Genomic DNA, 24,592 nt, shown 5'->3' with positions numbered 1-24,592 from the left:
TCAGTTCAGTTCCGTTGCTCAGTCATTTCAGACTGTGCAACCCCATGGACTGCAGCACGGCCAGGCCTCTCTGTCCATCATCCACTCCCAGAGCTTGCTTAAACTCATGTCCATCCAGTCAGTAATGTCATCCAACCATCTTATCCTCTGTTATCCCCTTCTCCTCCTGCTCTCAATCTTTCCCAGCATTACGGTCTCTTTCATGAGTCAGTTTTTTTCATCAGGTGACCAAATTATTGGAGATTCATCTTCAGCATCAGTCCTTCTAATGAATATTCAGGGCTGATTTCCTTTAGGATTGACTGGTTTGATCTTGCAGTCCACGGGACTCTCTAGAATCTTCTCCAACACAATAGTTCAAAAGCATCAAGAATTACTATGCTGCTGCTGCTAAGTCGCTTCATATCGTGTCCGACTCAGTGCGACCCCATAGATGGCAGCCCACCAGGCTCTGCCGTCCCTGAGATTCTCCAGGCAAGAACACGAGTGGGTTGCCATTTCCTTCTCCAATGCCTGAAAGTGAAAGTGAAGTCGCTCAGTCATGTCCGACTCCTAGCAACCCCATGGACTGCAGCCCACCGGGCTCCTCCGTCCATGGAATTTTCCAGGCAAGAGTACTGGAGTGGGTTGCCATTGCCTTCTCCGATAGGATCAAATAATTCCATTCCTAGGTATAAACCCAAGAGAAATGAAAACCTATACACAAATAGCATTGTTCATACTGGCTGAAAAGTAGAAACAACCCACTTGTCTGCAGAACAGATTAAGAAGATATATAATGAGTTATTTAACAGTAAAAAAGGAACAAAGCAGTGATACATGCTGCAACATGAATGAACTTTTGACACACTGCTGAGCCAAAGAAACCAGTCACACAAGACCATATATTGTAATTCTTATGTGAAATGTCCAGAACAGGCAAATCCATAGAGATAAAAAATAGTTAGTGGTAGTCTTGGCCTGAGGGCAGAGGGGCAAGACCAGTGACTGCTAATGGGTGCAAGGCTTGTTTTGGGGGTGATGAAAATGTTGTGGAATTAGTGTTGATCCACACATTGTGGATATACTAGAACCTATTTAGTTGTGTATTTAAAAGGGTGCATTTTATGATATGTGAATTATATCTCAATTTTAAAAAACCACCTGATAGGGAAAATTACATCCTACAAATACAAATATTTAATACTTAAAATATTTATGTAAAAGTACTACAGAAAACTCATTCAGCATCTGGATCCCACATAGCAAGTAGTTAAAGGAACTGTACCATTTTTATAGACTTGATGGAAGCAGTTTTTTACATGTTGAGGTATGGGGAAGTCATTCCTGCTTAAAAATGAATTGGCTTGAACTTTATGCTAATTAGAATCGCCTGTTTTATGGGTTGTCTGACTTACATTGTACATATTCTTTAACCATTAAAAAAAAAAGACTACAGCTACCAGATTGTTGAAAATGTCCTCTTTGAAGATAGGGATAAATATTCCCCTCCCACCCCCATAATGCCAATGCTAGTACTCCATTAAAGATGAGGTTCTCTTCCCAGACACCAGGGTCATGCTAACTAGTTGTGTGCATGCTAATCTGCCTCATTTGAAACCTGTCATGTTTGATGTTTTTTGTTCTTTTTTATTAATATTACTTTTTGGCCATGCTGGGCCTTTGTTGCTGTGTGTGGGCTTTTCTGTAATTGCTGGGAGTGAGAATTACTCTCTTGTTGCAGTGTGTGAGCTTCTCATTGTGGCTTTTCTTGCTGTGTCTTGAGCTTGCATAGTTGCAGCCCGTGGGCTCAGTAGTTACAGCTCTCTGGCTTTAGAGCACAGGCTCAATAGTCGTGGAGTATAGGCTTAGTTGCCCCACGGCATGTGGAATCTTCCTGGCCAGGGATCGAACCCGTGTCCCCTGCATTGCAAGGCAAATTCTTAACCACTGGACCACCAGGAAAGCCCAATGTTCCTTGTTCTGCCAAGATATAAGACTGTGATTCAGGCATCCAAAATAGAGCAGGATAGTGATTGTGATTTAATTTCAGACTTGTGCTTGCATCATTGAGAACCTCAATTTTCTGAACTGTATCAGACTCAAGGATAGCACAAACCATTCTCAGAAATGTATCTGCTAGTAGCTGCCAGCTGCAACCTAATGGGCCAAGGTCTCCCCTTGTAACTTTGCAACCATTTTGGACCCCAACCAGTCCTTACTTAATAAGCACTCTTATTCTTGCCAGCCTCAATTATAATTCTTGACAAACAACTTATGTAGCTTTGGGGTTTTGCCTGTATGAACCTCCCCCCATTTTGAGGTTCTATGGAACACAGTTCAAGTACTTCTTAAATCTGTGTCTCCCAGGCTGTCGTCCTCAGTTTGGCTTGAATGAAACTATTACTATTATGGGTTGTTTATCAAATATGTGTGTTGACAGAATGAAGCAAAAAAGTAGAAATTCACATGGAAAAATTCATAGCCTCAATTTCAGGTAATGAAGTAAAACACAGGTAAAATCTCATTACATTTCTGTCATATCGGCAAAAATTTTGTAAATGATCAACACTGCTTCAGGCATGAAACATTTAAAATCTTTCTGAAGGATTGTATGGCCAACCACTGAAAGTATTGTCAAATAGTTCACGTTCTGAAACAGTTTTAGGAACAATTGGAGGAAAAATCATGTGTATGGGAAGGTGGCAGAAAATGTACACCAAGCTGTTCATGGAAAGATAGCAAGGGAGAATTGGTAACAACAAATGCCAAACCCAGGGAACAGCTGAGCAAACAGGGCACGTGAGCTGTGTCAGCATGTCGATTATGCATGTAGAACAAAGCTCCATGAAGAAAGGAAAGCATGTGTTTTGTGCTCTGGTCACAACCATGGAGAATCTAGGCTCCACTGTGAAGATGGGAAGAGGAGTTGGGGTAGCAGGAGTTTGTGGTTCAATCTTCATTTGATCCTCCTCTTTTCTTACATCCCTCTCTATATGTCATTTTATTCTTTGGCTGTGTTAATTTTTTTCTTTTGAAGTATAGTTGATTTACAATGTTGTGCTAATCTCTGCCATACAGCAGTGTGACTCGGTTATACACATACAGACATTCTTTTTTTATATTCCTTTTCATTTGGTCTATCCCAGGAGACTGGATATAGTTCCCTGTGCTATACAGTAGGACCTTGTTGTTTATCCATTCTCAACGTAATAGTTTGCATCTACTGTCCCCAAACTCCTAGTCTGTCCCTCTCCTTCCCCCTCTCTCTTTATGTCTCTCTAAATGGAGAATGAACTAGAACCTAACATTCCACAGACCCACAGATTGGCCGATAGAGCTCAGGAAGAATAGTAACAGCAGCCCCATCTCCTTCATGGTCTTCTGTATGCAAACAGAATCTCACAGTAATCAACTGAGTGACAACAAATGCAATTACAACTACATTTTCTAAGCGATTTATTTATGAGGTCCAGCCACAGTTCATTAATCCAGGTACAAAAGTGATTTGTAGTGATCTAGTCTGCTTGTTTTTCTTCAGGCTTCCTAAGTCCTCAAGACAGGGGAAGGTAGAATGAAGGAACACATCCTTGCCAAGGGTCCTGAGGGAAAATGAGGATGGGCTCTGTCTCAGGAGCATCTTAGGTGCTAATTCTTAAGGATTTATTAAGCAACAGCTGTGTACTCTGAAAGCCTTGTATCATCTGTATGTGTGTTCTCTTTACCCTTACCACTATTTGTGACCTACTTCTGCTTCTGTTCCATAAACTCCTTGGGCACGGGGACTGTTTTTTTATTGATTATATTCCCCACAGCACTGGAACCCAGTAATGACTGTCGAGTGTATGGATTCAAGATTCAAAGCCAGGAGCCTGAAGGGAGATGCAAAGTGTCCGGTATTCAGGGAGGCCGTGGCCACCCCCACTGGACAGATGGTCAGAGGATCCATGTTCTTCTCTCCATCATGTGTCCTGGGGCTGAGGATAGGTTGAAGGGGCCCAGGGGGAAAGTAGCCAGTGGCTGTGAGGGATGTGGGATTTGGCTGTCACATTGTAAAAGGAGATGTCCCCATCTTGTAGTCGACGGAGATGCCCCCATGCCAGCAGGGCTCCCCCATCTGGATCTGGAGAAGGGTGCATGCCTGGCATTCAGTTTACTGCCTCATTGTTTCTACCAAATGCCCATTCTCTGGTGACAGAGTCATGTTCTCCTTGCTGCTTGTGCCTGCGTTGCAGACACCCAGGACCCACCCTGGCTTGTCTCCCACCTTCACTTCTCAGTCATGGTGGCTAGAGAGCAGGCTCAGAGAGCCCAGCACCACGAATCAGCTATAGAATTTTCCTGGACTAGCAGGTAGATGGTCGCACTTTTTTTCCCCAAGGCTCTCTTCACATCATCAGAGAAGATGAAAGATGAGGTTGGAGTGGACAGTTTCTGCTTCCAGAATCACATTAACTGCAGAGAGAACAGAATTCCTGACTTCAGGTCCATGGACAACATCCCCACAGGGTTTTCCCCACATCCAGGAAACGTGGACAGGGTCCTTCTTCAGGAACGCACTGGGGGACCGAGCAGGGACCCAGCAGGCCAAGGCTACTCGCCTCAGGGTGCCTGACCACCAATCAGTTCTGCAACTACAGAGAAAAAGGAGATACGGGCAATGCTGAGCATCCCCAGTCAGAGGGACTACATCTGCCCCAATCCCCACAACAAGGAAAGACAAGGACCCCTCCTCCCTGCTCAGGACCTGCCTGGCTTCCTCTGACTTCATAGGCTGCCATTCCTCCCTGGCACCCAAGCCGGCCTTGGATATTCTGTGGTCTGGCAGTGACCCTGGCTCAGAGACTATGAGAACTTGTCATGACTTTTCTCCCACCTTTGTTATAGGTTTTTTTTTTTTTTTTTAATCTTCTAAATAATGCCTAGAAATCAACAGCACAAGGGACCCCTGGCCAACACAAACTACCACCACCATACTCACCATTGAACGTTTCCACTTCTGAGCGCAGGGTCTCTAAAAGGAGAGAAGGAGTTTGAGTTAGGTTCCCCAGATGGGGACAGATCTGGGACAGGCTGAAGGCAGAGTCAGAAAGGACAAGGAAGATAGAAAAGGGACGCCAGGGGGTCCGGGCTACATGGCTCTTGAAGGCAGGTGAGGGGGCGCCTCCCATTCTCCTGCAAGCCCACCTACCCAAGAAGTGCTTCACGCGCTTCTCCACAAACTCTGATTTCTGGTAGAGCAGGTGGATCTTCTCTTTCACCTCTGGTGGTGTGGCCCACAGCTCAGGGACAGTCACCATCTTGGCCCTAGAGGCAAAAAGACCATTGGCAAAAGAGGGCTGGAGCATGGGGGTGGCCCAAGGTCTCATGAACTGGAAGGGAGGTGCAGCTTCCACCAGGCACACCCAGCCCAGACCCACTTCAAAAAGAAAGCTTCCTTCCTGGGCTTCAAGTTCTAAACACTGGTCCTCAACACTGGCCAGGGGGTGGGCTCTCCAGGGGAGTTTTAAAAACCACAGACACCAGGGGACTTTCCTGGCAATCCAGTGGTTAACACTCCGAGCTTCCAGTGGAGAGGGTGAGGCTTGATCCCTGGTTGGGGAACTAAGGCCCTGCATGCCGCAGAGCAATTAAACTCACACAAGGAATACCCAGCGCAGCCAAAATTTAAAAAGGAATAGGGGATTTCCCTGGTGATTCACTTGTTAAGACTCCACTGCAGGGGCCACAAGTTTGACTCCTGATTGGGAAACTAAGATCCAAGATGCAGCCCAGCCATAAAATAAATGTAAAAAAATAAAAGGAATGGAATTCTGGCACATTCTACAACATGAATGAACCTTGAAGATACGCTAAGTGAGATAAACACAAAAACATAAATACTGCATAATTCCACTTATATGATGTAGCTAGAGTAGTGGAATACATAAAGACAGTAAAATGGTGGTTGCCAGGGGTTGGGGGAGGGGAGATTGGGAAGTTGTATAATAGTACGGAGTTTCCGTTTGGGAAGATGAGAGAGTTCTAGGGTTGGATCATGGTGATGTTCAGTACTGTGATGTATGATGATATGAAGGTACTCACTGAACTGTACATTTTTAAATGCTTAAAATGGCAAATTTTGTGTTACATGTATTTCACCACCAAAAAATATTCTTCAAAAAAATGGATGCTTGGGTCATACTCCTGAAGATTCAGATTTAATTTGTCAGCCAGGGCCTGAATGTCAAGATCTTGTAATGTTCCCTTGAGTGATTGTAGGTTCCAGCCTCCTTCCCCTTCCCTTCCTCCTCTCCCTTCCCCATCTCTTCCCCTTCTCTTGCCCACCCCCTCCACCGCTGCCTGCTGGGCTTAGAAGATCCACTTCTGGAAAGTGCCTCTCTCCCTGTGCCTGCAAGCAGGCAGTCCTGCAGGAACAGTTTTCACAAGGTGAATTGCACAGGACACGGGCTGTTCGGGGAGGTTTCCTAGGAAGCCACCACCATGCGACAGGCATGTTCATTGGGTTCCATCTTCAATCCCACACTCCCCTCCTGATCATGCTCCCATTCTCCCTACACAAATCCAGAAAGGCCTTTGGAAACTGCAGGAGATGGGAGGAGGCACATCCCCAGGGTTGGGAGCATCTCCCTCCTAGGGCTGCCTCTCCAGATGCTGCCTGCAGGACCCCCCCCCCCCCCCCACCAAGGGATCATCAGGGGACCTCTTGGTACCTGTGCAAGGTGACTCCAATGTCCTAGGAGAGAAAAGAGGGAAGTTCTCCATCACCAGTGTTGTAAGGGCTGTGCTCACTCCTGTTCTCCCTGCCTCAGAGTATCAGCAAAAACAGGGCCCCTCTCCCCAGTTCTAATCACCAAGGTGGCAACTCAGCTGGGGCCTGCCCACAACCGTACCCAAAGTCTGCTGACACCTGGGAGATGCCGGGGGATCCCCTAGATTCTAGGCCACCATGGGTTCCTGAAAATGCATTGCAGGGGCCTGGGCACAAGAGGCATTATGGGTCAGCAAGGACAAGTCCCACCCCAGCCCCAAGGGCCTCACCACTGGGTTGGGGAGAGCTGATGGCAGTATTGGGAGCCCCTGTCATCCTACTGGGCACAACAGACAGAGGAAGGCCAGGCTCAGCCGCACTCACCTTCATAAGCTCCCACTCTGGCTGGCACTGCTTGGCCTCCAGCTCCCCAATCAGCTTGTCGAGAAGGGCGATGTCCCTCGTCCTTTGGGTGCCATATGTCTCCCTAACCTGGCCGATGGTCTGGCCCAACTCCTCTAACCAGGCCACAAAGAGCCGCTCCTGCTGCTCTAAAAATTGGCACAGCTGCTCCAACTGGTACTGGATTCTCTGCTTTTGGGTTTCAGCTTGTTTCTGGGGAACAGAAGTCAGGGAGGTGTAAGGGTCTGTGTGCTCAGGGAATACCCAGAAGGCCACCTTCCAAAGGGAGAGTCCTCTGTCCTCCCCCTGAATGGGGGCAAGTCAGTCCATCTATTTGGATGCAAGTGAACTTGACTTCCAGTACTCTTGCACACTGGCCACCCATGCCTTTCTCATCACTAGAAAGTTGCAATGGACAGGTGAAGTTGCTCTAGGATAACTTTCTTTCATCCAAGGAGGGAGAGGACCCTTCACGTAGACTGTATAGAAGAAACCTCATTTTTGGATCAAAAGGACAGGACTAAATCTCTTAAGTTCTTTTGAACCAAAAATGTCTCTGCACCTTTTGTTGTTAATTTTTAATATGGGCACATTCATTGATTAGCTAAACTGCTAGACACAGCAAAGACTGCTAGTGGGTAGAACTCTGGTGTAAATTCCAGACAGCCCAGGACCTCCCAGGACGCTTTGTGGATGTTTGCCTGGCCCCTGTTCCCCTGCCACCTGTGGTCTCCTAGTTGACATATGATAGTGGTTTCGACACTGCCTGGTATTTTTCTGTAATTAAGGAGTAAGACTATGAACTCGATGCGTGCAGAACCACACACCTTCCACGTTACAGTCAGCAGCCTTTGCTGAATCACATGCTGGGTTTCGAATGTGGAAGAGTGTTCTCCCAGTCTTTACAGCACAGCACCACAGACACACACCTGTGCCTCTGGTCCGCACAAGTCACTTTCCCCATCACTCACTGTCTGAGTCTAGACTATCAACAACAAAACCAAGACTGGGTTGTGGCATTTGCTGTTTCTGTGGCATAGATGGGCTTCTCTGGTGGCTCAGACGGTAAAGAATCTGCAGTGCGGGAGACCTGGGTTTGTTCCCTGGATTAGGAAGATCCCCTGGAGGAGGGCATGGCAACCCACTCCAGTATTCTTGCCTGGAGAATCCCCATGGATAGAGGAGCCTGGTGGGTTACAGTCCATGGGGTTGCAAAGAGTCAGACACGACTGAGCAACTAAGCACTAAACATGTGGGCATAGATACTCCCACATGTGTCTAACTTGAGACATGTGGTGAGTCTCAAGCTTCCAATGTGATGTTCCTAAACATGGAATCTGGGACACCTTTTGTGGTTGATGGCAGTAATGTGGACTTTTTTTTTTTAAGAGGACGGGTCAACCGTCCTGTTCAATGGTCTATATTCTAAAATTCTCTGATAGTTTTGCTCATGATTAAATTCAGGAGAAACATGGGGTAGGGGGTGAGGGTGCCATAGACCTAATGCCATGCTCTTTCTAGCCCATCCCATTGGGAGGCAAAGACTATCCAGTTTGCCATCATCAGTATAGGGATTCTATGGTTGGTAACTGGTTAAGGAGGGGTCTACCGGTCACTACTGTAAATATATATTATTTCCTTTATAATTACTAAGTAATTTGGGGAGTGGTAGTTTGAGAGTATATAAGTATGCTGTTCTCTGCTGGTTTTTTCCTAAAAAATTTAGCTTCTGTTGCTGATCCCTGTTGGTGCCAACTGTATAGTGGAAATCTTCTAATTCAATTATTCTTCTTCTGTACTTGTTTTAGCTGGCTTTCTGCTGTAAAAAGGAGGTTTCCTACCCTCTTTTCTATGATTAAAAAAATTTTTTTTTCATTATTTGAAAAAGGAGGAGGAGGTGAAGGCCTGAAAACAGCATTTCCTTTTCATAAGGGCCCATGTCACTGCGTCTGAAGGGAAGGCTGGACACTTTTCTTTCCCTGAGCAGCCCAGGTTCCTGCCTCAGCGTCCTCCACTCCACCAGGAGCACCCCTGACCTCTGCTCCACCCACAAGTTCAAGCCACCTGGGGTTATAGGAAAGGGTTTTCATTTGACTACCATTCAGCTGGCTCAGAGGTTAAAGCGTCTGCCTGGAATGTGGGAGACCTGGGTTCAATCCCTGGGTCAGGAAGATCCCCTGGAGAAGGAAATGGTAACCCACTCCAGTATTCTTGCCTGGAGAATCCCATGGACAGATAAGCCTGGTAGGCTACAGTCCATGGGGTTGCAAAGAGTCAGACACAACTGAGCAACTTCACTTTCTTTCTTTCTTTCAGCAGTTTCCCAAAAGTCAGACACCTGGACATCTGCCACCCCCCCTCCTTCTCATCCTGCCCTTTGTTTTCTTTGCCTGTTTCTCACTGCCGTGTGGTGGGTCCTGACAAGTTTGGAATTCAGGGAGATGAAATCCAACCAACAGAAATGCATCAGACAAATCAAGGCTCTGTGGGTTAGTTAGGCACCTCCGCACGAAGGCAAAACAGAAGCAACTAAAGCATCCAAGAGTCTGGACGACACCTTAACAGGAAGGCTACTAAGTGGTACTTACTGGAATCTGCAGTGTTACAGAACCACAGTTTTAAAAGACAATGTCCACTTTAACCATATATTTTAAAAATAAATATGGCTTTTGTAAAAAAAAAGATAACAGCAATTATGAAAACAACATGGAGCAGTATTTAAAGTAGAAAGTCTCTCCTCCCCTTTCCTCAATCTCATTCCTCACTTACAGCATCCGTTTCTCTAAACCATTTTGTGGTGAGTCTAAGAAAGTGTGACCGGGTCCTGGGAGATGCCCCTTGCTGGAGGTGGACTCCATCCCCAGGGACAAGCTCATCTCTGGACACCTGTTATTCCCTGCCCCCCAGGAGCAGACGACTCTAAATATGTGATCAGCTATGTTTCCCTGTGAGCCAGTACAGGACTTGAGGGACCCCTGCTCACTCTGGGTTCCCTGCTTCCTTCTACAGGGGTGAACCCAGTCAATGACAGGCCACAGACCACCCCCAACCTTACCAGGGAGTTCACTGTTTTCTTATCGCCCTGAGATCTCTGCTCCTCTCCAGATTTTCTCAACTCCTTCAGATGGTCCAACTGCTTCTGAATTTGCTCCTGAAAAACACACAAACAAAAAACATTTGTTGAAGCTTAAACTTTGGCCCCTGCCATCTTTAGTTGGTGCCAACCCTAGATGGGAAAATTTGCTTCAGGGAATAAAGCTGGGGGTGCTGCAGCCAGGAGCATGGGGAGAGGTAACCAGAGGAAGAATGACCCCATCACACCAAAAGAAGCAGAGCCAAGAGGTGGTGAGGAAGATTTCTTGTAAGCACCTGGATTCAGCCAAATCTGAAGTTAGATTCCCATAGACCTCTGAGCTACGTGCAGCATCCCTCTTTGCTGGCTCTATTTGTATGTGTTTGCCATTTACAGCCCAAGAATGCTGGCTAATGCACCAGCTCCTAGCGTTTCAGGGAACCCCTCTGGTGTGTTCAGGTGCCCAGCAGAGAAGGGTCCCAATGCAGGAAGCCCTACCTTGTATTCCAGGGCAGCCTCCTCAATGGGGCGCACCCGGTGGCCCCGGTGCTCCTGGCTCAGCCGGCAGATAAGGCAAATGAGCTCCCCATGGTCCTCGCAGAAGAGCAGCTGTGCTTGCTTCATGTGACGCTTACACTGTGGCAGGCTCTTGGGGTTCAGACTGGCCATCTGCAGGCCCTCCTGCCACTCATGGCTTCCATGGCTCTTCCCCGGGAGCAAGTCCTGGCACCGGGGGCAGCTGGATGAGCGGCTGAGTGAGGCCTCAGGGTCCCTGGAAGCCGCAGAGCAGCTGCAGGAGATGTGCACACAGCTGCCACCAACCGGGTCTCCTTCCTGGGCACGGCAGAGAGGACACACAGCCTTGTCCTGCAGCCTCCCTGAGGACACAGCAATGGAAAAAGCTCCTGAGTGACAAACCCAAGATGCTACCAGGGGACGCTGCAAATCAGCGTGGTGAGAATCTGTGCCTGGGATGTGAATATTCTCTGTTAGACTGAGGCCTTTTCCTAGCTTGTCCTCCCCCAACTTCCCTCCAGTGAGAACACTCGGACTGAGGGCTAAGGCCTGGATCTCATGCCAGTCCTGAAACTTGGACTTGTCAGGCATTTATCCTAAAGAAAGGCGTTTTGCTATAAATTCTATGCCTTCCTCCTGCACATACACTGACACAGGTGGTATAAAGATGGGAAGACATTCTGCTGGTGTTGGCTTTACCACATACCACCACTGAGAGGGTGCATAACTTGAGTTCCCAGGGGATGGTTACTCACTAATGGTTGAACCCAGAGACCCTAGCAGAACCCCTGGCACCTGGTAAACATTTGGGACGTGTGTGTTGAATGAAGGAATGAATGAGCCACTGCTCACATTGTAATTCAGAAAACATGATTAAAAGTACAGCAGTAACTTTACAAGGCTGAAGGGTGTAACCCACCGTGATGACCTACAGCCGTGACCAGCTCTGCTCCAAGACCAGCACAGCTTCATAAAACAGAAATAATAGGAGACACAAGAGGAAATAGAAACACACTTAATCCGCGAGTCCCCTCCCACCACCTCCTCTCTCAGGGTCCCAGGAACTCGTATCTGTAAGTGAGACTGCGAGCTCCCCAGTGACAGTTTCCCTCTTCCCTTATGATGACATTGTTTGTGGTCCATATTACTGCTTCCTCACCCCTGCTCCCCCAAAACTACATTTCCCAGCCTCCCTAGCAGTTAGGTGTGGTCATGTGACTCCAGACACACCTCATTTCATTGCACTTCCCTTTATTGGGACACTTCATTTTTTACAAAATAAAGGTTTGCAACATCCCTGTGCTACCAGATGATGGTGAACATTCTTTATCAATAAAGTATTTTTAAATTAAGGTGTGGATGTTCCCTGGTGGTCTGGTGGTTAGATTCAGCCCTTTCACTGCCATGGCCCAGGTTCAGTCCCTGGTGGAGGAATGGAGATCACACAGCCATGCAGTGAGGACAAAAATAAAAGGTATATACATTGTTTTTTTAGACATAATTGTACACTTAATACAGACTACAATATAGTGTAGACATATGTACTGGAAAACCAAAACTTTGCTGTGACTGGCTTACTGCAATATTTGCATTATTGCAGTGGTCTGGAACAAAACCCACTTTATTGCTGAGGTATGTCTGTACATTCTGGCCAAGAAGCTGTAAACAGAGGCATCATGGGCAGCATCTAGAAACTTCCAAAAACCTTCCCTAAGTGATACCATTCTCCTTTGTCCCTCCATTCTGTTGCCTGGAATGAGGATGCTACCATCTGAGACCATGAGCTTCAAACTCTGTGGAGCAGAAAAGCAGCAGGAGCTGGGGTTCCTAGCCAGAGGGGTACCACATTCATCCCAGACTATGTGTCATTTTTGTGAAAGGGGAACAAATGTCTATCTTGTTTCAGTTCTGTTACTTTGGTGTTTCTGTCATTCACAACCCATCATCCTAAGTTCTGCCTCTAGTAAAAGAGACCTACAATTTTGGCCACCAGCTTCCTCTCTGCTCAGAGAGACAGACTGGCAGAATCTCAGCCCCTTGACATACTGCCATGGAGTACTGTAAGGTGATATTTACCTAGTCTTTCCCAGATGATCAACCTGAGGTTCAGAAGCCCTTGGGGATTCTAATGAAGTGTCTAAGAGCTAACTAGCTGAAATGTATTCAACATTGCAACATTTTGTGAAGATGTGCAGATACGCCTTTTTTCAGGATTCAGAACCTACAATCAGATTTTCAAAGGATTGAGGCCCTCAAGGTGGACTCAAGGGCCCAGTGAAATGGTTAGAGTAGAGATAAAAGCAGGCTTGTGCATCTTCCCAGGTGGTGCAGTGGCAAGGAATCTGTCTGCCAGTGCAGGAAACACAGACACAAGTTTGATCCCTGGGTTGGGAAGATGCCCTAGAGTAGGAAATGGCAATCCACTCCAGTATCCTTGTCTATGAAATTCCATGGACAGAGGAGCCTGGCGAGCTACAGTCCACAGGGTCACAAAGAGTCAACTGTGCACACACACGGGAAAACCTGCACCAGTCATCATTCCTAAGGATACCAGGTCTTCTGGACCCTGAGGTCCTTTCTTACCTGAAGATGGAGAGACTTCTGGATCTGAAGGCTCATGGGGCACACTGGAGGCCTTCGGAGCCCCAGTTCCACTCCTCTCTGAAGGAGCTGTGGGTTCTGGATGCTCCCCAATCATCATCTTTCCAGCCAGTGGTACACTTAAAGGTGTATTCCTGAGTGCTGTCCCCTCCAGGGTCGTGGCATGCCCTGGATTCCTGAAGCCTTTCTCCAGAGTCACGGTCGGTCCTGTTTTCAGAGTGGCCACTTCGCTGGCAGTGGTTGCTGAGCTTGGATTCTCAGTGTTCATTTTCTCCTGAAGCAGAAGAATTTCTGGATTGAGGGGTCCTGTCTCTTCTGGAGAAATGGTAAGTTCAAGACTTTTGGGTCGCTTCTTTCCTGAAGGTAAATATACTTCCGATATCTTTGTTTCTTTCCTTCCTGGGGACCCAGCCAACGACCCGCTGGTGAGTCCCTGGAGCCTTCCTGCAGAGCTGGCGTTCCTCCGCAGCCTGACGCTTGGACAGCTCCCTTTCTCCTTCTCTCGCGGCACCTTGGTGAGGAAGGGGCTTCTCTTGGAAGACAGAGTCGTGTTCTTGGCCCCCAGCTTGCTCTGCACCTCCAGGCCCTCAGAGCCTTTCTGATCTCGTTGTTTGCCCAGAGGCTTCTTCTGGGGCCCCCTGCTAGCCTCAGGCTGGCTGGAGGGTGGGCAGCCAGCCCCATCAGCACTTTGTCGCTGCTTGTCACCTTCCAGACCATCTGGGGTCTTTAGGCTCTTGGGCTTCATCTCCCCAGAGGAACCCGACATTGCTGAGCTGTCTGTGTCACTTTCTTGTATCCGACACTCTGAAAAGACAATGAGATGAAAAGGCATGGGAATGCCCGGTGCTCACAGTCAAGATTTGGGGAAAGGGAGAGAAGAGAGAACCCCCTCAGAAATTAGGGAAGTTCAGGACATTCTAGACAATGGCAGTCAATTAGCATTTAATAAGATCATATTCATTATCTGCTGTCTTATTTCTGAAGTAGTACTTTTCAAACTTTTTTATGCAGAAGTTGTTTCCAACATAAGGTCTTACATAGAATAGTTTATTGGTATACAGTAATTGGTATACATTTGTGTGTGATTTACAGATCTACAAAACTCAGTTATCAGTCAATAAAGATAGGCGCAAAAGTTTGAAATCAAGGGTCATGAGGAACAGGGTGGAGAACACGTGTACACCCGTGGCGGATTCATGTTGATGTATGGCAAAACCAATACAATATTGTAAAGTAATTAGCCTCCAGTTAAATAAATTCACATTAAAAAAAACTTTAGAAGCTAATATTTTGCTGTAAATTTGGTTTCATGAAATGAATAAAATCCTAACTTATTCAGTTCAGTGTAAACAGTTTAAAAAACAAGTTTGCCTGGAAATGTCAGGGCAATATATAATTAAACATAAATGACAGAAAGGGCTGAATTTCAACATCTCCATAAAAAGGAGTTCAAGTATAGTATGAACTATCACACTGATGGCCTCCAGTATTTTAAAATTTGGTTAATGGCACATTTTAATATGAATTTGTTAGTTTTGTAAGTTAAACAATTCATAAATTTTGAATCAAGTATTTGCCAACTTTCTAAAGAATCCCTGAAATGTCTTTCTGGGATACAATTTGAAAACCACTACTAAAGAAAATAACCTATAATTAGCACCTTAATTTTTGGTTTGAAAAAGTCCATAGTAAAATTAAGATTGCTTAAAACACTTTGTTGTTGGCTTTCCAGGAAAACATATTTTACAAAAACTGCCTCAGGAACTGGTGAAAAACCCTGAAGAGGCTCATAACCAAGTTTTAAAATAAAAAAAAAATTAAAAATTATCCTCATTAAATTATACCAGGTTCAGATTACAGTCTAGCTTTATCACTCTTTCAAAGAGCAGAGAAATTTTGTTATGTAAACTGCTCTACCTCATAGAAGGACATGAAAAGCATTCCTGATATATTCTTAAAATCTAGATATAGAGGCGCTGCGAAGTCGTGTGGAGGAGCGCGCCCCCCAGCCGCCGCAGCCCCTCGCCGTTGCGGTATTTTGAAAAAAAAAGAAAAAGAAAAAACAAATCTAGATATAGAAGAAAATTTCAGACATCGAAGAATAGTTTTTTTAAACTGGTCCCAGAGTAGCGCCCCTGCCCCCACCAAATCTCAAAAAAAAAAAAAGACTCTCGAAAAGCAGAAATCCAATAGACCACATTCTTTGATCACAGTGTAATAAAATCAGAAAGTGACAGCAAAGGGGTAGAAGAAGGAGGAAGGAAAAGAGGAAAGAAAGAAAAGATGAAAGAGAAATAAGGAGGGAAAGAAAGAAAAGGAAGGAAGGAGAAAGCCCTTTTGAGAATTTTAGAATACTTTTGTGACATGTGTTAGAGGAGAACTCAAAACTGAAAAGAGATAACAATGTTACCCATCAACCCAGTTGATAGGAGTGGTTAGTTTCTTGCTCAACCGAAGATACTCGTCTGTAGGTGTTAATGTCAAATGAAGTGAAGGACTCTACCAGCAGGCATCCAGCCCCTGCCTCTCCTGATCTGGCCCCATAATCAGAACCTCAACCTCCTGGGTTTGTTTGTTTTTTTAAAGCCACTGGGAGCTTTAGCTTTGCTCCAGCTGCAAAGACCAGAGAAGGGGACAGAACTTGATCAGCTGAAGAAGTCACAGGAGTTGTTGCAGACCTGGGACTCCGGACCCCCAAGTCAGTATGCACTGGCCTGAACACAAGTTCCCTCTTGTACCTTCCACCCAACTCCACGAACAGCCAGCAGTTGCACTGAAAGAGGAGGGCGCTTGGGGCCGCTTACCTGGGCTGATCACCTGGTGAAGCTCCTCTGCCAGGAGGTGCTGGTTGATGGCCCTCAGGACCTGCAGGGTTAGCTGCACGGCATACTCCTCCCCATAGTGATTGACCATCAGAGAGGCCAGCTTCACTGGCTCGGCTGTCTGCAGTTGGCCCCGGGGGATCCGGAGGTGCTCCTTCTCCAGGCTGGTGTTCTGCAGCTTGAACTTGAACTTCTCGAAGTCATAGGGCAAAAGCTCTTCCAGGGAGTAGAGTAGATGGTCACTCCGGGTCCTGACCATGGTGGTGACCAGAAGAGACTGCAGGCAGTCGTCCTGCTTCTGAGGGAAGAAACTACTGTCTGTCCTGGTGCCCAGAGAGTGAAAAGATGCAGCTTGTGAAATAACGGAAAAGGCACAGGAAGTGCTCTGTGTTTTGGTGGGGAACCAAGACTAAGGCTGTTAGTGTGTCATTGCTGGCTTGCATCCTCTTCTTCAAAGAATCAGAGGTTTTTCCAGGTGGGAGGGCTCAATGCCTTGTCAGACACATGGTGGTCCTGCACGCCAGCTGTCACTGACCCAGGCTGGACTTCGGAGTGGTGGGTTAGTCTTTGAGGGAGGGTCTGGGATTGGATTCCAGATTCTTGATCTTTGGAAGCCTCTCAGATGCTTCCCTCCTTCCTCCCAGGAAGGTGGGAGTGGGAGTGGGGAACAGAGTCCCTGGTCCCATGCTGGAGAGAATCACAATGAGGGTCAGTCCCTCTGGTCAGCTTCTCTCCTCCAGACTCTTGGGGTTTTATTAACCCTCTGGAGCCAATGGTAGGAGGATGAGGAGCAGCAGATACAGCCCTGCAACTCTGCCCTTCCCTGTCAGAGGAGACAGGCGCGGTCTGGAGGCATGCCAAGAGAAAAGCCCTAGGATCACTCCTGTGGAAGTAGTTCCAGTTGTCTGGTTCTTCCAGCAACATAAAGGCCTAGGAATGCCACGCCTGGGACCACCACCGTGACTCATTTGTCCCAGAGTTGACTCTGCCATGACTTCCTAGGAGCAGACCCCGGAGGGAGGGCGTCATACACGTACGGTTACTGAACACATGTTCTGGGCCAGGATGCTGGAGAAACAAGGGTGAAAAGGTGTCCTTAGGGCTCACAGCCCAGTGTGGGGCCCCAGCCATGGCCCCGAAGCTAATGGACGTGGTGTGGGCGGAGTGACTTCTTCCTCTCTTAACTGCTCTCTCTCTGCTACAGTGATTTTTATCCTCAATTTTGTTTCTGAAAAATTTCAAATCCACAGAAAAGTTAAGAGCATAGTACAACGAACACGTATATGCTCTCAACCCCTGTTCATCAGTTGTTTACATATTATGTTTGGTGATTCTCTCCCTCTCATACACCCGTGCACACTTCTGTTTTTTCTTTTTTGAAGCATTTAGGAATAAGTTGAAAACATATCAGGTATCATTCCAAATACCCTAACCATCCTAAATATTAAGAACAAGAATATGAGGATAATTACTTATGTATTTATTTATGGCCACGCCTCTGGGCTTGCGGAATGGAATCTTAACTCCCCGGCCAGAGACTGAACCTGGGCCACAGCGGTGAAAGCACCAAGTCCCAACCACTGGACCGCCAGGGAATTCCCAAGGATATTGTTTTTTTTTTCCAAGGATATTATTTTAAATAATCACAATACTGTTATCACACTCAGGGAATCTAATATTGTTAACAATACTACAATCCGTCTGTAATCAAATGCCCCAGTTATCCTGATAATGTCTTTGATAGCTCATTAAAAAAATTTTTTTTTCCTAACTAGAATCCAGTCAGAGATCATGCATTGCTTTTAGTTGTCATATCATTGTATGACACCTTTCATCTAGAACACTTTCACATCCCCCCATCTTTTATTTAAAAAATTTTTATTATTAATATTTTTTTTTTTTTTGGCCTTGCTGTGCAGCATGTGGGATCTTAGCTCACCAACCAGGGATCAGACCTGTGCCTCCTGCACTGGGAACAGAGTCTTAATCACTGAACCACCAGGGAATTTTCTCCCCTCACTTTTTAAAATTAATTAACTTGTTTATTTTTGGCTGTGCTGGGTCCTTATTGCTGAGTGTGGGCTTTTATCTAGCTGCGGAGAACAGGGGCTACTCTCTGGTTATGGCACAGGTTTCTCATCGCAGCGGCTTCTCTTGTTGCAGAGCATGGGCTCTAGGGTGCTCGGGCTTCAGTAGTTGCAGCACATGGGCTCAGTTGCTCCGAAGTACGTGGGATCTTCCCAGGCCAGGGATTGAATCTGTGACCCCTGAGTTGGCAGGTGGATTCTCATCCACTGAGCCACTAGGGAAACCCACCCCTCACCTTTTGAAATTCTTCCTTTGAAGACATTAATGTTTTAAAAAAAGTCTGTTCCAAGCACAATGTCCCTCAGTGTAGATTTGTGCGATTGTTTCCTCATTATTAGATTGAGGATATATCCTGTTTATCCTTGAGATCTCTCCATTGTAAAAGGTCATTTTCTTTCTTTGTTATTAACATGTAAACTGGCATGTGGAAGGGTCTTGTGCTCTCAGTCTTTCACCCCATGGTGTTAGCCTTCATTGATGATCCCTTCCTAAATCAGTTGCTAGAATGGTGGTTGCAAAATGGTGGCATTTCTATCACTGAGTTGGCAAATAATGCCATATCCTGATTGAAACTTGCTGTCTTTGTCATGAAATGTTTGGCTTACAGATATTTTTCCAAATGTTTTGTTGGTGATACAGTTACCTCTGAATGATGCTTACTCTGTGCCTTTTTTTTAAACTCTGTGCTTTATACCCATTGTTCTCTAAAATCTGTGCAGCATCCCTTCAGAGCAGGATTCATTCAGGATTCACTACAGCTGGGATTAGTGGGTTAGAGACCTGCCCCAGAGTCAGGGTTCAAACTCACTCTATTAACCACTTTGTAACACTGTCTCCCTCCAATAACGATACTTTATTTTACTATTCATCATTAACCCTGGATGTCACCTTTACGGCTGACCAATGAGGCTCAAAATGGGCCATGCTGATCATTCCAGCAGGTCAGTGACAGCATTCTGATGTCTGGCTGAACAAACAGCCCTGAGTATGATCAACCTGGGATCAAGGCTTCCTTGAGTTTCAATTGGTTGAATTTATATTGATGGTCCATGTGCTTTGTATTTTACAGACTATTCAGTGTTTGGGATTTAACAACTGATAACATCTGGTTTTCTGGATCCTGGTGAGAAAATAAGACTCAAACCCAACATCTTCCCTTAAAAAAATGGATGAACTCAAATGCACCTTTATGGTGCAAATATCAGATGTGTGAAATTCTCAGGTTGGGCCAGAAGGGTTTTAACTGGGATTTTTCTGGGACCAGGACCTGCACAAGATTCTGGAAGGCAGTCTCCCACTGCTTCCACAGAAGTGATGAAATTGTGCAATGCCACAAAGCATCCTTCCGGTTCCTGGGAGCTCTGACGCTGATCTGACTGGCCAGGAAACTCCTCTAAGCTAAGACTAAGGTACCTATGACTAAACTTCGTAGGAAGTGGGACTTTCCACTCTACAGCAGGATGTTTTGCAATTTCAGTGACGCTTTTTGCAACAGGAGCAATTCTGAGGCAGAGAGGTATTGAAAGATAGTGCTTTGTTGCTGCTGAGGCTTTCCTAGGTCAAGAGAGGCTCACAATGCTTTCATTTTTTGCGGTTCCAGTTATTTTTTTCCTTTTTAATATTTATTTATTTGACCACCCCAGGTCCTAGTTGAGGCACGCAGGATCTTCGTTGCCAAGTGCGGGATCCCCAGTTGCGGCATGTAGGGTCTAGTTCCCTGACCAGGGTTCGAACTCAGGCACCCTGCATTGGGAGCTCAGAGTCCCAGCCACTGGACCACCAGGGAAGTCCCATCCAATGATATATTTTTAAAAATTTATTTATTTATTTATTTACTTTTGCCTGTGCTCGGTCTTTGGTGCTGCTCAGGCTTTTCTCTAGTTGCAAAGAGCGGGGGCTTGCTCACTAGTTGTGATGCGCCGACTTTTCAACACAGTGGCTTCTCTTGTCAGGGAGCACGGGCTCAAGGGCGCCCAAGCATCAGTAGCTGCAGCACATGGACTCAGTATTTGCGGCTCCCGGGCTCTAGAGCACAGGCTCAATAGTTGTGGCACATGAGCTTAGTTGCTCTGCAGTATGTGGGAATCTTCCTGGATCAGGAATTGAACTCGTGTCTCCAGCATCGTCAGGCAGATTCTTTACCACTGAACCACCAGGGAAGTCCCCAGTGATTTTTTTTTTTTAAATGAAGAAATGTGAAAATAGCATTATAGTCTTCAGGATGCATTTTAGATGTTTGATTAACAAATGGAGTGTTGATGAGCTCTTCTTTCTGTACATCTGTGACTATACGTGTGTGTGTGCTTATTTGGGGACATGACAAATCTAGATCCAGTGGAACTGCTGCCAAGGGTCCAACCTGTGCTGTCAGCCCTGACACTCTGACTTTTTCTCCATTCCTGGTCATCAGGGGTATCACATTCGACAATATTCAAGTTTGCATCATTTGGGGCCTTTAAAATCAATATGTATTACCTTCATAATAAGAAAAAAGATAAGTTAAAAAATCATTTCATAATTAGTTTAGCTTCAAAGCACATATCAATCCTGTCTCCCCAACCCTCATGATAAAAGAGGTTTATGACGTTGAATATAATTAAGTGAAAGTGTTAGTCAGTCAGTCATGTCTGACTCTTTGTGACACATGGACTGTGGCCCACCAGGCTCTTCTGTCCATGGTATTCTCCATTAGAGAATACTAGAGTGGGTAGCCATTCCCTTTTCCAGGGGATCTGAACATAATACATATCTATTATTAAGAGAATAGAAAGCCCTGTTGGGAAGATTGTGGAAGAGTTCCTGTGTTAATCTGAAATTGAAAATAATGGATCCCACTGTGACCCAAACTCTCCCTCATCCACCAGTATATTGAATTTTAAGGGAGAAATCTGAGACTTTGAGAGGCTAACCATTCAAGTTCAAAGTGAATTTCCAGGTAATGAACTTCCCTCTGAGAAACATATTGTAGCTGTTGTCTCTGCTACTGCTGCTAAGTCACTTCAGTTGTGTCCGACTCTGTTCGACCCCATAGATGGCAGCCCACCAGGGTCCCCCATCCCTGGGATTCTCCAGGCAAGAACACTGGAGTGGGTGTTGTCTCTGAGGGTGAACCAACTTCTGGGACAACCTCTGACTCCCTCAGTGGGTGGAAAAAGTGGGAGAGGATGCCAACTCTCCAAAGTGGGGTGTGATGGGTAGTTTTGACCTGTCCCAGGTAATGCATTAAGAGTGTCAGAATAGGTCACCAAATGAGAGCTTCATTTGCATTATGGTAACCTTAAACCAGAGGCTTTATATGTTATAAAGTACTGTGTTTGCTCTTAGTTGCTAAGTTGTGTCTGACTCTTTTGTGACCCCATGGACTGTAGCCTTGCAGACTCCTCTGTCCATGGGATTCTCCAGACAAGAATACTGGAGTGGGTAGCCATTCCCTTCTCCAGGGGATCGTCCAGACCCCAGGATCAAACCCGGGTCTCCTACACTGCAGGTAGAAGCTTTACCATCTGAGCCACAGGGAAGCCCCATAAAGTGCTATGCTATGCTATGCTATGCTATGCTAAGTCACTTCAGACGTGTCTGACTCTGTGTGACCCATAGACGGCAGCCCACCAGGCTCCTCTGTCCCTGGGATTCTCCAGGCAAGAACACTGGAGTGGGTTGCCATTTCCTTCTCCAGTGCATGAAAGTGGAAAGCAAAAGTGAAGTTGCTCAGTTGTGTCCGACTCTGAGCGACCCCATGGACTGCAGCCCACCAGACTCCTCCGTCCATGGGATTTTCCAGGCAAGAGTACTGGAGTGGGGTGCCATTGCCTTCTCCTAAAGTGCTATACACATTATTTATTTTGATTGTTAAATGTAGATGGAGAGTAAGTGGGTATTCATTTTACTCTTTAAGTATTTAAGTATTTAAACATTTTACATGCCTCCCCTCCCTGCCCCATGGGGGGCATGTGGAATGGAGGATCTTAGTTCCGCCACTAGGAATGGAACTCGTGAACCCAGCAGTGGAAGCATGGAGTCTTAACCACTGGACCACCAGGGAGGTCCAAACATTTTACAATTTAAAAAATTGGAAAAAATTTTGTTGTTTGTTCTACCAGTATTTATATGGCCCCTATTAGGACGGTGGCCTTGAGCACACAGTCCCTAACCGCCAAAGGCAACTGCTTTCCCTTCCATGCATCCTTTGAGGTTAGGTTTACCTAATTCTGTCTCTGCTTCCACCTCCCACTCCTCATCACTGGCAGAGCTGACCCCTCCTTCTTGGTGCTCTGGTCATTTCATTCCTGCTCCTCACCTTGCATTGAAATGTTGATGAGTTTGGAAGCTGCACGGAGTCGTGAGGCAATATGGGACTCCAAGATCTAGGAGTTGTGTGACCTGGGCAAATTATTCCACTTCTCTGAAATTGTTTTCCTATCTGTCAAATAGGTTGATAATGGAAGTCAACCAGATAATGTTTGCAAGCGCCGCCGGCATCGTGGAAGAAATCCTAGCTTCATTCTCACCCCTAGCACGCCGTGGGCGGTGTCCACGGATGTGGACAGGAGATTCCTGCTGCAGCACTGTCATCACCTTCAGGACCCCTTCGGTCCAAACTCCGCGTGTTTGCGGCAGGAGCGGTTCGTCTGGAGGAAGAATGGCCCGAGGATAAAGGGGAAGTGTCACCGCAGGGCAACAGCAGGCGGGCAGGCGCTGAAGTTGAAATCCGCTGGGCACACCATCTCTGCCAGGAGCCCGCAGGGCCTACTGGAGGCAGAGAAAGGCCCGACAGGCGCGACTCACCGCTGGGTCTGCCCTCGCAACGCCCGCATTTGTGCACAAGACGCTCGGAACTACATCCCCCAGGAGGCCCCGGGAGTATGAGGAGTCAATAGGAAGGCAGGTGGGCGGGCCCTCCAGCGCCGTGTCTCTTAGCGGGTGCTGGGCCGCCGTGGTGAAGATTGGCGGCCGCAGTGGCCTGTAGCTGCTTCCCGCCTGAGCGGCCGCTTGCCGTGCGCAGAGGAGGCGCGGTCGTAGTGGCTGGTATCCCGGGAGCTACGCGGGCAAGTGGAATTCGCTCGGCCCGCGGCGGCCGGGGACTCGCGGGCTTCGGCGCCACGGGGCTGCGCTGGATCTGTAGGTCCTCAGTCTTTCCGCCCCTGATGGTGCTGTAGATCACTCATGTTTACGGCAAGTATTTACTGAGTGCCTGCTGTGTACCTCTTCCAGTGGCAGGGGCGAGGTGGTCACAGGCAGGCAGCGTCCCTGCCTCGAGGAGCTTATCACCCGGGGAGGAGAGAGGTGTGTAAACGGTAATTTCCAATCCAGAAAGAGGTGTGAAATAGATTGTTCAGCCCAGCACCAGCACTGCCGACTTCTCGGTTTTCAAATGCTGCCCCTACTAATCCTGATTAGCAGCGATTCTTAAACTTGTCTGTATCGTGATTCCTTTTGAAAAATCTAGTCATATGGCCATGGACCGTTAGGGCAGTGGTTTTTTGGCCGCGCCGCGCGGCTTGCAGCGTCTTAGTTCCCCGACTGGGAATTGAACCCGGGTCTGGTAGTGAAGGAAAACGGAGAAGGAAATGGCAGCCCACTCCAGTATTCTTGCCTGGAAAATTCCATGGACGGAGGAGCCTGGTAGGCTACAGTCCATGGGATCGCGAAGAGTCGGATACGACTGAGCAACTTCACAGTCACAGTCTGGTAGTGAAAGCGCTGAGTCCCAACCAGTGGACTGCCCGGGAATTCCCTTTTGTTTTTCTTGTTTGTGTTTTTCAGGAAAGAAAGGAAAAAAAAAAAAGGCACATGCATCTACAGTTACGTATATCACTTCAGGGGCTTCATGGACTTTCTGAAGTCCACCTGCAGAAATCTGCAGGGGGTTCTAGATACAGACACCCCCTCCCCAATGTCAGCTAGAGCAGCCCCTACGTTTTAACTGTTTTACCTTCAAGAAATATTTTCTTTGATCCAAATCTACTGCAGGAGAAAAGTAAAAAAGGGAGCACCCAGGTTGATGGTCTAGCTGTAATTCTAGATCCAACATTCTTTTTTGAAGTCCTTGCCATGAAGTCTACTTCCTAGTCTCAGATAAACATAACTAGACTGAATTCTAGTTAACTAGACTAGCATGGCGGTGTGGGGGGGATCTTCTTATTCAGATCATTCTCATTCTTCTGGAACATTCCCCTGCCTGCTACACTTGCCAGTTAGGAACTGTAAACAATTTAGATGACTATCACTTGGGGGCTGGCTTAGTAGTAATTTTGGACAATCTGTTCTATGTGCTGTACTGCATCCCTTGAAAGGGCATGGAGATTTGCAGAAATGGGGCCACCGCCCACTTTTTGACCTTTCTGGTGAGCCTTGGAGCTG

At 46.7% G+C, this 24,592-nt stretch overlaps 1 protein-coding gene across 1 annotated transcript; it reads right to left on the bottom strand.

Moving 5' to 3' along the window:
• Positions 1-3,421: 3,421 nt before the first annotated feature.
• On the bottom strand, positions 3,422-22,656 carry MEFV (MEFV, pyrin innate immunity regulator). Its single transcript, XM_027527463.1, has 9 exons — positions 22,530-22,656; positions 16,127-17,372; positions 13,305-14,126; positions 10,704-11,083; positions 10,188-10,283; positions 7,115-7,345; positions 6,693-6,715; positions 4,961-5,286; positions 3,422-4,434 (listed from the first exon to the last, which is right to left on the bottom strand). Exons 2-9 carry the CDS (start codon positions 16,401-16,403, stop codon positions 4,376-4,378), a joined length of 2,214 nt encoding a protein of 737 aa, XP_027383264.1. The 5' UTR covers positions 16,404-17,372; positions 22,530-22,656; the 3' UTR covers positions 3,422-4,375.
• Between the last annotated feature and the right edge of the window lie 1,936 nt (positions 22,657-24,592).

Source organism: Bos indicus x Bos taurus, chromosome 25, assembly GCF_003369695.1.
Source record: "Bos indicus x Bos taurus breed Angus x Brahman F1 hybrid chromosome 25, Bos_hybrid_MaternalHap_v2.0, whole genome shotgun sequence".
NCBI classification, from domain to species: Eukaryota; Metazoa; Chordata; class Mammalia; order Artiodactyla; family Bovidae; genus Bos; species Bos indicus x Bos taurus.
Note: the sequence above shows the minus strand (reverse complement) of the source record. Positions and strands in the feature narration are given on the sequence as shown.